This window comes from Boleophthalmus pectinirostris, unplaced genomic scaffold, assembly GCF_026225935.1.
Source record: "Boleophthalmus pectinirostris isolate CB_2022bp ecotype Guang Dong unplaced genomic scaffold, ASM2622593v1 HiC_scaffold_17, whole genome shotgun sequence".
Lineage (NCBI taxonomy): Eukaryota > Metazoa > Chordata > Actinopteri > Gobiiformes > Gobiidae > Boleophthalmus > Boleophthalmus pectinirostris.
In genome coordinates, this window is record NW_026571115.1 from 23,558,145 (window position 1) to 23,573,589 (window position 15,445).

Sequence of the window (15,445 nt, forward strand, 5' to 3'; positions counted from 1 at the left end):
GTTTATGGTTTACACTACCCTTTAGATTTTATGAAGGGAATTATTTTATATTTCAGAACAGGGGCCAACAGGCTATTGGACAGGCCCATTAGCTTTAGTCATGTGAATTATTTGAACCCCAAGACCAGGTTGACATTTGACCAGGGAAACTGCATTGGCCCATTCACAAGGCCCACTGTGAAAAGGCAGGGAAACACTTCAACTCCAATAACGTTTAATGGGCAATGGATGAACAGAATAATTCTGCAAAATGGCAAAAACATTGCAGCATTAGTATACAAAAATATTTGTAGCATTTGGGTCAAAATATATAAAACAGTAACAAGATTAGTTTGAAGCAACAGCATGTTTTATTGTGAATCAACTTGCCAACAGGGTCAGACAGCAAAAGTAACATTTTTTTAACATTTAACAAGTGACAACATAAATTTTAAGAGATGATCAAAAATTAGGGAAACTGTTTTTGAATTGTGTGACAATGACATGACTGGAAAAAAATGCTTTCAGAATTGGATTAGGAACCAGTGGTTAGGTCGTTGCTAAGCGATACAGGTCCATTGGACTTCTAAATCTTACACCTCTGAACCTCAGTCTTAGTGCCATGTTCTAACAGCTGATGGAAAACATCGTCCACCATCTTTACAAAAGCAATCTACCCCCTGCCTGCTCTTGTGATTAGCCCACAGTGGATTAATAGTAGAAAAGGCTTGGTGCTCCACAGAGCTTCAGCTTTTTTATGGTTGTGGTGACGCTCCAAATTTTGCACTCAATTTGCTGACGAGCGCCATGATTTTAGGATTGTTCTGATACTTGGCAATATTAGCTGGGTTTGCAGAGACATCCTGGAAGGCAGCCATTATCTCTGGATCCTGTAGATAAAAGAAAAAAGGATTCATATTTTGCAACAGCGGTCACATCAATAAAAAACTTGTCTATTTAATTCTGGAACATCACTGTGGCAGTGAGTGGTACAGTTCAGTGTAGTGGCTGCCAGGGACCACAGATGTTAAACCACGTTCATGGTTAAGACTGATGATGTGCCATAGCCGACAACAGAGGAAAGAATGGACGTACTAGTTACTGCTACCTAACTGTGCCCCTTGGGTTAAGTTCTAACACTGGACACAAAATTGGATGTATAGTCACCTTCATTGCATTGAGGAGTTCTGGGTCTTGTAAGAGATCAGCAAAACCAGGCATTCCAGGTGGAGCGCCACCTGGGAATCCAGCTGGACCTCCTGTAAAACATTTAAACTCAGTTTAAGATGAACAATACTAACAAACTAATTCTGCTTTGGCTTATTGCAATAAGTGGAAGAAAAGACTCTTTCACAAGAAGATCCTCAAGTAATGTGTAAAAAGTGCAACTCAAAGCATATGTTTCAACTTTCATAGTCTTACCTGGGTAGTATCCACTTCCAAACTGTCTTGATTCCTCCTCCTAGTGAAAAACCCCAAAGTTATGCAACACTGGCATACCATACCATATTTTTCACAATACATTTTAAACTTGGGGTTCACATAAAATGTGCTCAGAACTGACCCTTTGAGCCTTAGCCTGTTCCTCCCTTGCTTTCTTTATCCGCTCTTTCTTCTCTCTGATCTCCTTTTCTTCTCTTTTCCGTTCATACTTGCGTCTGTGCTCTATTATTTTATGAGCCTAAAAGTATAAAAACAGATTAATATCACAAAAATAAAATGCAATTATCAAAGGATTTTGATTGTAATTTAGCCTCACCTTGGGCTGGACCTCCTTCAGCAATGCACTGGCATCTTCATCATAGTCCAATCTGCAAGCTGTAGCTAGGTCTTTGGCAGCCTCCTCCCAGTGACCAAGCAGCCTAGAGTTGCATGTATAAATCAACCTTTGGCTAACAATAACATCATCCAGCAGTAATCTATTCAGCTACATTGATCCAAAATAAACATTTTCAATGGTTGGTGCATTTGTTTATTTATATTAAATACTTGTGTACCTGTGAGCCTTTCCTCTCCACTTGTAGGGTTGTGCAGAGTCTGGGTTGATCTTGATTGCTCTGTCACAGTCTCTTATGGCTGCATTAGGTTTCTGCATCTTGATATACACACTGGTAAAAAAAACAAAACAAAATTAGGTTAATAGAAGCCATATATGTTGAATAAATTAGCATGAAATCTAAACTAAAACTAAATTTAATTAAGAGGAACTGTATGTAGCCTGGACTCTTGCAGGTTTAAAATCACAATCACACCTGAACTTGGGTTGCCAGTGCCTTAATGGGGCACTGTGTAACTTTTCTGGTAGAGGGCCTGCCACCTGCTTGACTCCATGTAGACGTTATTGTTTTTCCTGTAATGTTCCACAGTATGGCATTCAATGTAACTATGTCCATGGAGACAAGTAGGCCACATCTCTAAGTCAAGTTACAGGTCAGGAGGTGGAGAAGTGGGCCTGCTCGGAGTAAGAGTCTTTGTGGTAGTTTTGAGGAATAAAATACCTGTAAATGAATTAATACAAGATATATTAATGTCATACTGTGGAGTATCCCAGGCAGAGCAATGACCTCACCATGAGACAAGCAGATTGCGAATCCTTCACCAGAAAAGTTACACAGTGCACCTTTAACCTGCAGCTAGAAAACGTGTAGGCTGTGTGTCCTCATTCTCAGAATATGGCCAAAAATATTTAATTAATTCTACTTTTTTATTGGATAAGAGTCTTGAGAACCAAAACATCAAATTATGATAAAACCACTTGGCCATCATGCCCAATGTTTTTGCAATTACTGTAGGTATAAATTATTTTACAGTCATTATCTACAAATGTTATATTTAAAACATTTACCTTATATCTGGGGATACAGATATGATGTATTACTAGCAATATACATTCTATATAAAATCATATATAAAATATATTGCTCATTAAAAAATAAGAATTACCTTGCTCTCTTGGCATACAGGATTGCAAGGCATGGGTTCAACTGGATAGCCTCAGTAAAAAGATTCAGAGCTTTCTGTAGGTCACCTAGACAGAAAATACTGAACTTAATTTACACGTTTTTCCATGTAAAACCATATCTTATTATTATTTATCAATGTTTAACCTTCTCCTAATGCAGTAATGGCATCCATCTTTTTTTCATTTGCCTGGTCCATCATCTCATCTGTGACCTGAGAATTACATAAACTATTTACAGTACAAACTTACTAAAAACTGGTGAGTTCAGAATCCCCATTATAAGCATTTTTTTGGTATTGATACTTTGCAGTGACATCATGCTGGGTGGGATTGCATGGTGGAAACAGCCTGGATGCAGACCTTTATGAAAATGCAAGTCTTGTCACTCTTGAATCTCCCTGTTTTCAGATGGGCATGACTGACAGGTGGATTAGCCAATATGGATGCTCACAAGGCAAAAAGAAAGGGGAAAAAATATCACAAGGACCTGAAAGACATTGCAAATTTCTGCAGAGTGTATTAGTGAAGCACTAAACTTAATCTGAGGTGAGAGAAATCTAATTTTGTAAATCATAGGTGACCAATGAGCTCATTAGTTTCACATTCGTCACTGAAATCAGTGTCGTGTTTGAGACTTGGGCTTGAGGACCAGACTAATATCCAGAAGCATAAGTTTTCCAGTTTTAAATTGGCTTTGTGTTGCGTCTTTTCTGGCATAGGAAAATAAAAATTAACATATTTATCTGTCAACATGTCAACAGCCTACAGTGGCGGAAATACAAATAAAATATGCATATTAGGTATTTTGTCCATTGACAGTAATGACATCAGCTGCAAAGTATCAATATAAATATGTAAATATTTAAGCAGCAATACCTCTACATCCTGAAAGTCTTCCGTGTCCTGTGGTATATCAGTGTCTGGCTCAATAACTCCATCATTGTCAATCTCTTATGCAGCAAAAAGAAAAGTACAATTAAACCACATTCAGCCTTACATCAGAGATAAAAGTTTGTGTTTTGTGAGATTAAAGTGCATATGACAGGTTTTCTTGTTATTTCTTTCTTAGGAAGGAAATACTGTAAAAGCATGATGAATATTTACGACATCAGTGGAAGTTGTGGAGAAAAAGCGAAGAAAAGGACAACAATACAGGGACAATATACACACAATAATATTTTTTTTCTGACAGACTAAACATTGATTTAACAAAATAATAAAAGATGTAATTTATTTTATTATTTGTTTAATCATTCCTATTATGCAAATTAGGTATATAATGTATTTGGCTTTTGTGATTGTTTGATAACACAGGTATGGAATTACCTCTAGGCTATGTATTTGGCTGCCCATTTTTCATAAAAAATCTTTAAAATAATTGTTACCTCTGTTATATTGAAAAGAGTAATCAAACCTGTCATATGTGCTTTAAAGGGACAGTCCAGAATTCTGGACATTGGGTAACTAGGAAGTGAGGTCCTGAGTGTTGGAGACGTGTGGAGACACTTTTTAAAATATTCAATCCAGTCCTTGTATTTGCAGAGGTCGCTGGTGCTAGGCTAGTGCATGTCAATGGCCATAGTTATCCTGCCACTAAAAACAGTCTTACTCACTCCACAAAACACCCAAAGCAAATCCATTATTACGCCAGACTGTCAATGTAAATATCTGTGTTGATAGAATAATGTTTGAAATAAAACTAACCTTACATCGCATGAATCGTCATATGTTAAGGAACTATTTTCTTAGCAGCAGCGAAATTTTATTTTGCCGGTAAGATAGGTGCTAGGCCATATCAGTCCGCCACTGCCAAGCTTTCTGTCAGGAAGTACAACTTGCTGCTGCTGCTCAGACATAAATCCTTCAAATGCAAGGTTGGTTTTACTTCTAAAATTATTCTATTGACACAGGCATCCACATCAGCAGTCTGGCATTATCATTGTTTTGCCTTAGGTGCTTTGTGGAGTGGGTAAGACTGTTTTTAGTGGCAGGCTAACTATGGCCATTGACATGCACTAGCCTAGCACCAGCGACCTCTGCAAATACAAGGACTGGATGGAATATTTTTAAATGTGTCTCCACATGTCTCCTAACATCTCCAATACTCTGGCTCATTAGGAAATGAGGTCTTAGGTCCAAAATTCTAGACTGTCCTTTTAAGAAAATATTGAAAAAGCAGCATTAACCAATTAATGACTAATACAATACCTATTTCACTCTCTTCACTCTCAGACTCTATGGGTGGCTCTGGTTCAGGGGCAGCAGCAGATGCTGTAGGTGGAGCATCACACGGGCAACCGCCCTACAGATTAGACCGATGTGAAATGAATAAGATAGTCCAAATAAGTTATGTACAAAATTATATAAAAGTTACTTTGACCTTGCAAGAACCTCCCATCTTGGGTGCTGGAGGGATTGTTGCACCCATGCTGAAAATGAAGGGTTAAATTGTTAAGATAAACAAGAAAAACTAAAAATGTAATGTATACAAATTGCTAGTTTGTAATGGGAACAGCAAATACCACTGTGACATGAAAAAAAAGAAAGAAATTAAAATGTAAAAGGATATTACAGACTGGTGATTTCTCTCCTCCCCCAATAAATTGAAGCGGTGTCAACTGAAGAACGTCATGCAACAACCTCAGCAAAGAGCATGCCCAGAGCAGGCTTTGAACTCCAGTCTTCAGTGTGAAATTTCAATGCCCTACCCATAAACCTGATTTTGGGTTTGGTGACACCTGCTGTTTTCTTTGTGAACGTTGTGGAAAAGTTGTAGTTAAAATATTTTTAATGTAATGAAATATAGTAGAAAAGGTTACAGAAGTTTAACAGTTAAAGGAGTAAGTTATGCAGATGCTGCTTATATTACCTATAACATGGTGTCCCATAGATGGTGCTATTGTTTATTGAAGTCAGTGTTTAATACGTATTTTTATTAATAGTTAAAAAATGTGACAGATGTGAAAAGTAATACCAAATCCTACCCGACCACCCCAAACGCTAAGAAGGTTGGTGATGTTCAGTCAACGACTGAAGACTTCAACCCGGACCAAGTTTTAGAAAATAACGATATCAATATTGATTGATTGCTATCAGTGAAACAAAAAAACAAAACAAAAAAAACACACCAGAGTGTCTTTGTTTCATTCAAGACGTCTTAAGGTAAATTAATCACTTCAATCTATCTAGAGTTGAGGACAAGCAAAAGCGTGTACCTCTGCATCCAGGTCCTGAAGAAGCTCATCTCAGGCAGGTGCAGGATCCCAGGATTGGACTGGCACATCTGCACGAAAGCCTTAAGCTCGCTGACTTTCCGTGGGTCCATGATGGGCTGTCACGGTCGGGACACCACGCGCTGCGTACGAGAGTCAAAGCAAAGAAGCAGATAACGTGAAGCCTTGTTTACGCACCAGCACCAGGCTAGCTAATAAGGCTAGCTAATGGGTACATCCAATGCTTAGCAATTTCGTTTAGCTAGCGTTAACTAGATCAGCTGAAGAAGCTTCAGAATTTTATTTGGCCACCTTACTCTGCACATTAAAAGTATTCCAGCCTCAATACCTAACGATATGATATAAATATTTTTGTTTTTGACAAAACTTTCTGTCAAAGCCAACGTGTGTTTTCAGTGACGCATGATAGCGTTTAGCTTTAAGTTAACATTAGCTGCTCGCGGCCCCTACTCAATAAAGTCCACGCTAAAAGCTCAGGTCCAGAGTTAAATCTCCACGCACCTTGAAGGGGATAAATGAGGGGAATACTCAAACTGTAGAACAAATCAGCAATGTTTTGATTCTTCCTGCAGCTTTCGACGATGTCGCTGCTGGTTTCATTCAAGCGAGTAGTGGAGGAAGACCACTGAGGAATTTAAAATTATTCCCTGAGTTTAGAATGAACGGCTCAAGAAAAGAACAGAGAAATATTTTAAACGAAACGAAAGTAAAAATAAAAAAATAAATACTACGATGGACTAAGAGTACAACGTTAATTATTGCAAACAATAACTACAAATACAGAAACATGTATTTATCATTCTCAGAACATTTTGTTACATAACCTAAAAGCTAAAACTTCAAACTCATTTCCAGTGTAGGTCAAGCATATTTCCACAGCGCTTCAGAAGTACAATTTATTTTGATATTACAGGAAGGCTAGATTAAAAAATGAGTTAAAATTATGTTCAGAAGGGACTGTTGTGAATATATTATTTATAATTGAAATATTTGGAGTGAAATATATACAAAAAGTATAGCAACAGATAAGGCTTTAAAAGAGTTTGAATTTTGTCATCTCTTGTTACATAAACAAATTATAACTAAACTTCAAAATTATTACATGCTAATGCTCTTTATTAAACTTTACCTTGCATGTTTTTGGGAATATTTTCTCATTGAAATAAAATAATTATAAAATAACAGAAAATAAATGTGATAACACAGCTGTCTTTTCTCACATTTACAAGGACAGCCATGCAATTTTTTTCTGTCTGAAAAAACAATGTGCCTCTAAAACAAATTACAGGGCGTAGACTCTCAATTTACAGTGGGAAACAGTCATGGAAGTATAAGAGCTAACGAAACTGCATGAACTGCCACTGTGCGTGACCAAAATGTATCATTTTCTGGAAACGTAAATGCTTTACGCTTTTGCAACTTATGATATCTGGTGCTTCACTGTACATTATTATTAAGAGGAGGGCTTTGTGGTCTTGCTGTGGCAATGACCTCGGCTTTAGTAGCATGCTATGCTATGTCGCCTCCATCTAGTAAAGCTAGCGCTCTGATCAGATCTGCTGTCAGGATACTGTCACGGCAAAACTGGGCTCAAGGTGAGAAAAAGCCCATTGTGGTTATCTAAATGTGTGTGTATGTGTTGGCAAGTATTTATCATTGTGGGACTGAAATCTATTACACAGTCACTGTTGCTAGCTTTATGGAGACAAAAATCAGCCCCCATGAGGTAAATACTTTACTGTCCGATAAAAGGTGATAAAAGATATTGTCAAATTTAGGTTAGAGTTTGGTTAAGATAAGGCGAGCAGTAGTGACCTGCTTATAACTGACTGTAATGAATGTAAGGCCATGTAATGTTCCCACAAAGCATGTACACCTACCATGTGTGTTTTCAGAGTAGTTTTCATTTGTAAAATAATACCCGTCGCCTTATCAAAACCTTAAGATTATTTGAAACATTTGTATTCATGATATACAGACATCATCAATAATATAATATGGCCCAGTGCTATCCTACTGCTGCTGGCAGGATTGTTGAGCTACAGGAGCAGCTCTAAACAAACCTTCACTTGTGATGCTAGCAAGCTGCTAGACACATTATGTGCAATAGGAATCTGTACAGTACTAAGATTTCTATCTTTTGCAATAGCACATGATTTCTAATAATTCTTTGCTAATCTCATAGATAATAGAAAAGTAGTTATTATTATTCTTATTGTCAATAATAATAATAATACAACGATATGGAGACCCAAAGTAGGAGTTAATACTACCACATGCTTTGGCATTTGTTCAGAAATGTGTTCCTACCATGTGGTATAACTTGAAAATGTCACAGAACATGGCTATCATACAATTAAATGAGTAAGATTAAAGGTATATTATGACAATGTTGTGTTAAAGTTAAGTTATCTGTAATGTCTGCACAGGAGGACTCTTGTGTCCATGTAGAAAGATTTCTGTGAAACCTGGAAGTATAAAACCAAAAACTGTTCCACAAAGGTATCTTGGTCAACCCAGCCCATTCACACATCCTCATCTTATCAAGAATGGTGAGTTCTGAAATAGTTTAGAAATAATGCAAATTCTGTGTAGATAACTGAACTAACTTTTTACAGAAACAATACATTCCATGCAGTATTATAGCGATCAACCAATATATTTTATTTTCATGGCCATTGCAGAAATCTTTGTTTCCTCCAAACCTTTATGTTCCAAAGGCAGTGCCCCCTTCGGATTGAATGAAGCTTATACTGCTTAGCGCAAACAGGCTTAGTGTTATATCAGTCAGCCTCTATATTGGTCTATCTCTACTGTATCTAAAGAAATGATGTGAAAATACAGTCAATTAACTTTTAATGTCTAATCTGTAGTATCTGCAGACGGATGTCACAAAAGTTCTGTTATAGAACACTACAGCATGCATAATTTTTCCTTTTAATACAATTAGTTTGTATTCCTAGGGGAAGTGACACCAGGCTTGAGCCAATCTGAGTATGAACTCCGCAGATACAAACTGGCCTCACTTATTGAGGCCCAAGCAGAGAGAATGGGACCTTCTACCTCCTCCAGTCACCATGTAGTTCTTGTGTTGTCTCATCCAACTCGCTACATGACAAATGACATCCCGTATCCCTTCCATCAAAACCAGGTTATCTATTTTACTTTCAGATTCATCTTATGTTTATGTAAAAGTATTGATTTCTTAAGAAACTCATTAAATTATTAAATGATGCCCTGCAGGACTTTCTTTATTTGACTGGCATTTTAGAACCTGACAGTGCCTTGATTCTCCATGGAAGAGGAAGACCAGACCAGGCCATTTTATTTGTCCCACGTAGAGACCCATCTAGGGAACTATGGGATGGCCCAAGGTCAGGAAGAGATGGGGCAGCAACACTGACCGGCATTGAGAGAGTTCATTGCACTGAAGAACTGGGTGTTGTACTAAAGAGTCTTAAAGGTAATGGTTAATATAATATGCTGTATCCACAGTTGTTGTTTTATAGCAGTATCTAACCGAAATATTTTCTTTTCTTAATGTGAAAAATACTAGGCACTTTAATGTGGTATGATAGTTCTCAGCCAGCCCACCCTAAGCTGCATCAGACATATGTGTCTCCCTTAATAGAGACAGGGTCTATGCCACGCTCCCTCAGACCTCTTTTGCACTCTCTCAGAGCCCTTAAAAGTTCTGCAGAAGTGGCACTCATGCAAGAAGCAGGTCGCATCACAGCACAGGTCGGTGAAATCAAGCCACTGGTTAAATTTTAAAGTAATTATTACTTCACGCCTCTTCTTTTAGGCATTTAAAAGAACCATGGCATTGTCCAAAGGAGACATAGATGAAGCTCTACTTTTTGCTAAGGTAAGTCCTAGCTTATATATATATATATATATATATATATATATATATATATATATATATATATATATATATATATTAGAGCCCGACCGATATGGATTTTGTTGTGACCGATATGAAACCGATATAATGGGAGTTGTCGCTGCCGATAGCCGATATAATCGCCGATATATTTAGTGATGTAAAAATTCACTGTGTAAATCTTGAATTGATTAAAAAACTTAGGTTTGGCTCTAGTGGATTCTAAATTGGGTTTATTTAGGCAACATTTATTGTTATTTTGACTCATTACATCATATTTACATACAGTAGATTGGCCTAATGGCATTTTTGCATCACATTCTAGCTGTTACTGTCACTGCTAGTGATGGGTATTCCAGTTTTTGTTTTTTTGGAGAACCGGCTCGGCTCACTAAAGCAACTGGCTCTTTCGGCTCCCAAGCGACTCTTGAGATGGTTTTGTTGCACGCAGGACTAAACCAGAACTGAACCAGGACTGAGTGTCGGGACTCGGTTTCTATCTCTCTCCTTCACTTAAGCCCAAGTTCAGTCCTGGTTTATTCATTTTATGCTGAACTGCAGCCAAATATGCACACGCAGATTTCTGAAAGTTTCGTTTTCAGCCGCTGCTGCTGTCAAACTACGGGTCTACATGCGGCATGAAGAGAAAAAGTGAGAAAAAGAGAAAACACGGCTCCCAATAAGAAGCACGCTCCCGTTGTTCGCTTCAAAGAGTCGGCACTAAGAGCCGTTTCGATCGCGACCGACCCATAACTCCTAGCTAGTAAACTATCGCTATTAGCCTTTAGCCGTAAAAACGTGCGCACCGCGGTAATTAATTATATGCATAAATGTGGATCATTCACACGTCTATTCACAGCTCATTTACATATCAATGCTGGTCCAGTAACAAATATACGGTCAATGTAGTCACTTTACAATAGACCAATAGAAAACAGCCTGTTTATGTGTGGGAGCTACAGCAGCTAATCGCTAACAAAACCTAAACTAGCTTCAAAGTCGATGTATTTCCAACACTCACCGCTCACACAGGCTCCTCCTCACATCACAAATCTGCACTAATAAATGTCCTTTTAATCCAGACTCAAACCGATTGTCCGAAAAAGAATATAATCTCAGTGTTGCGCACGGCTGCGGGTGTAAACAAACACACGCGAGTGAAGTGACGTCACTCTGGTGGTGTGTTCAGGGACAGTACGGACACAGACACAGACAAAGTACACCGTAGATAAATACTGATGCGGAGCCACATATTAGGACATTTATCTGTCTGTAAATTGGATTAAATGAACATAATGTAGAGAGTCTAAGCTTTATAACGAGGTATAACATCCCCACGTGAAATATCGGCCCATATCAGCAAGCATATCGGCCGATAGCCGATATGTCTCCAGGTGCCCATATTGGCCGATAATATCGGTCGGGCTCTAATATATATAATATATAATATATATATATGTGTGTGTGTATATATATGTGTGTGTGTATATATATATATATATATATATATATGTGTGTGTGTGTGTGTGTGTATATATATATATATATATATATATATATATATATATATATATATTATATATTTATATATAATTGTTTTCACTTTGACCTCTTCCAATGAAACATTTCAATTAATTTGTCACTTTTATTCTAGTTTGATTTTGAAAACAGATTACATGGTGCAAACTTCTTGGCTTACCCTCCTGTAGTGGCTGGAGGAAACAGAGCGAATACCCTTCACTATATAAACAACAACCAGATAATCAAAGTAAGATCTTTATTAAAATATATAACTTTTTCAGACCTTTTAAAAATAAGGTAAGTTTAAGAAAAAACTCATGTAAAAATACTCCTGCAGACTGTCTCACTCTTCATTTACTTTTATTGGTACAATTTTTCAATCCCTCTGACATTCCTTCAGTGCACCTTTCGCACTGTCAGATGTGCAGAGTCTACCCAAAAACTAGTTCAGAAAAAACCTTTGTGACCAAAGTGAGGCCTCTTTGACCAACCAACTTTTAATTTCTTCAGTTTGTTTGCTGATGCCACATCTTTCCTCTAAACAAATAATTTTTGAATAATTGTGATTTAAATAATGATTTAAGTAATTGTGGTTATTAGTGATATGTAGTAATATTATGCAATATCTCCATACTTCACTGATGGGCATGATTGATTGATTGATTGATTGATTTAATGAGACAGGGATAGCACCAATGCTAATTTCCACGTGGGCAGATTTACTGATTGATTGTGTTTAATTGACCTAAGCTATCAACTGTTCTGGAGACCTATGTAGCATGTTTTGAGTTGAATGAACACCTTACAAACAAGTCTTCTTGTTATTCTTGTAATAACGATCACTCTTTTTTTCAGGATGGTGAATTGGTTCTTCTTGATGGTGGTTGTGAATACTTTGGTTATGTCAGCGACATTACTCGGACATGGCCTGTAAATGGAAAGTAAGTTTATCCATTTGATTTGTGCCCCTTTGAATCTTGGATGTACTCAGATTTTCTTGAAGCCAGATATTTTGATTTGATCACAATTAGGTACACTTATTTTACTAATACTTTTAAGAGGTAAATTTAATCATCTGTTTCTTTTAAATGTTCACATTTCACTATGATTCGTTAAATCCACCTGTCACAGACTCTTATAGAGACCAATAGGAAAAGTGGGTTGGAGAAAGTGTTTCAGCAGACAGTTGCATTGAATATAATGATAACAATAATAGGTCGTTAATTAGATCACAATTACTAAATGCAGTCATTACTAAATCCTCCAACGTTTATATTCTCACAAAAAACGAAATGGTGAATAGTATTTAAAATGTGATGATACGTTGTCATGCTAAATAAATAAAAAATATGAAAAATTCAGGTTGAAGAACCAAAGGTCCCAAGAGCATTTCTAGAAATAATGTTCATGATTTGCTATACCAATTTAAGGCTTGGTCTGGCATCATTCACTAGCCAGTCCCTTCTGCATTCTGTTCAAATCCAAGATGGGACAATAGAGGGTGAAATTCCTCCATCCTAATTTGATACGATTACAACCACAACTACTAATTCTTATCATGTGTACAGTATCTCAAATGCATAGTGCATGTTTTTTAAATTCTATGTTAATAAAAAGTAATTTTAAATTTTTAATGCATGTATTTTTCTTTAGATTCAGCTCAGCACAGGCTGAAATTTATGAGGCGGTTCTTGAAGTGCAGCGATCATGTTTAACCCTGTGTTCCACGGGGATCAGTCTGGATCACATCTACAGTACCATGCTTGCACTATTGGGACGACAGCTCAAGCGGTTGGGCATCATCAAGAGCAGTACAAGTGAGACTGAAGTTCTCAAGGTAATATGATATTGTAATTGCTCTTGAGCTCTACAGTGGGTTTAAAAGTTTGAATGTGAAACTCATAAACATAAGCACACTTTTTGGTTATAAAAAAGGTACCACAGTCAAAACAGTGGCTCAGTGTTTGTCCACTGATAATAAGTTTGACTGTTCTAATCCCACACTCTGCAGTAGCAAAGTTGGTAAAGCAGTTGTTGAGCCAAATAATAACTGTTTGATCCCAGCTCCTACAGGTGCATACTGTCATTGTGTCTTTGTGCAAGGCACTTAACCCACCATGCCTCCAGGGCCTGCATACACGTTTATGAATGTGGGTATGAAAGGCTGAGTGGTTCCTTTATAATGGTGGTATAAAATTAGTTTCATACTGCATTTCAGGCAGCACGTCGATATTGTCCACATCATGTTGGACATTATTTAGGAATGGATGTACATGACACCCCTGAACTGTCTCGCTCCCAGCCTTTGCAGCCAGGGATGGCTATCACCATTGAACCAGGTATAAATAATTAGTAATGTCCCAAAAAACATTCCCCCTTTTTCTATTTGAATCATGTCACTAAGTTTCTACCTTTTTTCATGCTAGGTTTGTACATCTGCGAGGACAATGATGAGGCCCCACAGCGCTTCCGAGGGTTGGGCATAAGGATTGAGGATGATGTTGTGATTCAAAACAATGGAGGCCCTCTCATCTTGTCCTTAGAAGCACCAAAGACCATTGCTGAGGTAGAGCACGCCTGTGCCCAGAGATAGGACAATGACAAGATTAAGTGAACCAAATGGTTAATTATCTGTTTAGTGCTGCTCTTAGCATCATGGATGTTTTTGTGCATGTACACTGCTAATAGAAGGCAAGGCAAGGCAAGGCAAGTTTATTTGTATAGCACAATTCGTACACAAAGTAATTCAAAGTGCTTTACAGAATAAGAAATACATTAAAATCATAATAAAAACAAATCAAAACATAAATAATCATGAAGATTAAAATTAAAAAAGAGAGAAGAGTGCAGAATGAATAGTATAGAATAGAAGTGGCACACACACTTGATATAAAACAATGTAGTGCAATGTAATAAATGGAAAGCTGATTAAAAAGTACCAGACAATTGTCTTAAATTTAGGAGACATTAAAGGTGGTCTGTGTACCTTTGTCTGTTCCCATCGACATGGGACATTACAGCATTTAACAGACTGATTTAGGATTTATTTCACTGTGGGTGTTTTTATTTCTCAAAAACACCTTGAACATTCTTACTGGCCTGGTGCCTCTACCCGCTTGTCTCCATGGAGATGGACAAGTGTAATGCCAGGCAAAGCAATTACTACTCAAGGAGGTTGGGGAGACTCTACCAGTAAAGTTACATAGTGTACCTTTAAGAGATTATGTAGCCCTTGTTTCTGTGTGTACCATGACGGTATAGTTTGAGTGTATATATAATAAAATCTATATTTTATTAAGATGGCAATGATCCTGATGTGCAGTTTATCACACAAACATCTCAATCTTTTTGTTTTTTCTTATTAAATATATCTTTAATCATTCATTTGTTTTTTTCCTCTTAGGAAGGGCTTGTAATGGCAATTTAGTGATCCCATAAATCCACAAAAGTAGAGGGTAGTTTTTTTGTTTGTTTTGTTTTTATTTTTTATTATTATTATTATTAAGTGGCTTTGCTTTTCCCATTAGATTATACCCTACGGGCCTATATGTATCGGCTTAACAAGCATTACTTGCAGTTGCACTGATGCAATATTTTTAAAAGTAACCTTAAAGCCAGGGGCAAGAACTGAAAGAATAGCCTGCTTTCACATGATTACTACTGGTGTTTGACAGAATGACATAAAAATTAACCCTTGTTCTGGGTTGTGCAGTGGCACCATCCATGTGTGGCACGCACCTACACACTGAACCAGCAACACCTACGAAGACAATCTCCCCTATCTTACCCTTTTCTCCTCCCCCTTCACGCCTAACGTTGCTGTACCTCCAACCCTCCCCCGTCAGGAGTAGAAACAACAAGCCG

At 37.4% G+C, this 15,445-nt stretch overlaps 2 protein-coding genes across 3 annotated transcripts; one reads left to right on the forward strand and one right to left on the reverse strand.

Annotated features, from left to right (window-relative positions):
* Positions 1 to 331: 331 nt before the first annotated feature.
* On the reverse strand, positions 332 to 6,834 carry st13 (ST13 Hsp70 interacting protein). Of its 2 annotated transcripts, XM_020927211.2 has the most exons (13): positions 6,676 to 6,834; positions 6,157 to 6,296; positions 5,322 to 5,370; positions 5,150 to 5,243; positions 3,818 to 3,891; positions 3,087 to 3,153; positions 2,923 to 3,007; positions 1,977 to 2,087; positions 1,739 to 1,841; positions 1,544 to 1,660; positions 1,402 to 1,441; positions 1,147 to 1,238; positions 332 to 869 (listed from the first exon to the last, which is right to left on the reverse strand). In XM_020927211.2, the coding sequence occupies exons 2-13, from the start codon at positions 6,264 to 6,266 to the stop codon at positions 735 to 737; spliced, it is 1,077 nt and encodes a 358-aa protein (XP_020782870.1). In that variant the 5' UTR covers positions 6,267 to 6,296; positions 6,676 to 6,834; the 3' UTR covers positions 332 to 734. The 2 variants fall into 2 exon arrangements, with proteins under 2 accessions (XP_020782870.1, XP_055008721.1); XM_055152746.1 differs by lacking the exons at positions 6,157 to 6,296; positions 6,676 to 6,834 and adding an exon at positions 5,511 to 6,129 and having other exon boundaries at positions 5,322 to 5,383.
* Positions 6,835 to 7,489: 655 nt separating this feature from the next.
* Positions 7,490 to 14,887, forward strand: xpnpep3 (X-prolyl aminopeptidase 3, mitochondrial). Its single transcript, XM_020927234.2, has 11 exons — positions 7,490 to 7,769; positions 8,604 to 8,726; positions 9,138 to 9,325; positions 9,418 to 9,637; positions 9,731 to 9,915; positions 9,980 to 10,042; positions 11,715 to 11,828; positions 12,437 to 12,522; positions 13,235 to 13,418; positions 13,800 to 13,920; positions 14,008 to 14,887. Exons 1-11 carry the CDS (start codon positions 7,661 to 7,663, stop codon positions 14,172 to 14,174), a joined length of 1,560 nt encoding a protein of 519 aa, XP_020782893.1. The 5' UTR covers positions 7,490 to 7,660; the 3' UTR covers positions 14,175 to 14,887.
* Positions 14,888 to 15,445: the final 558 nt, after the last annotated feature.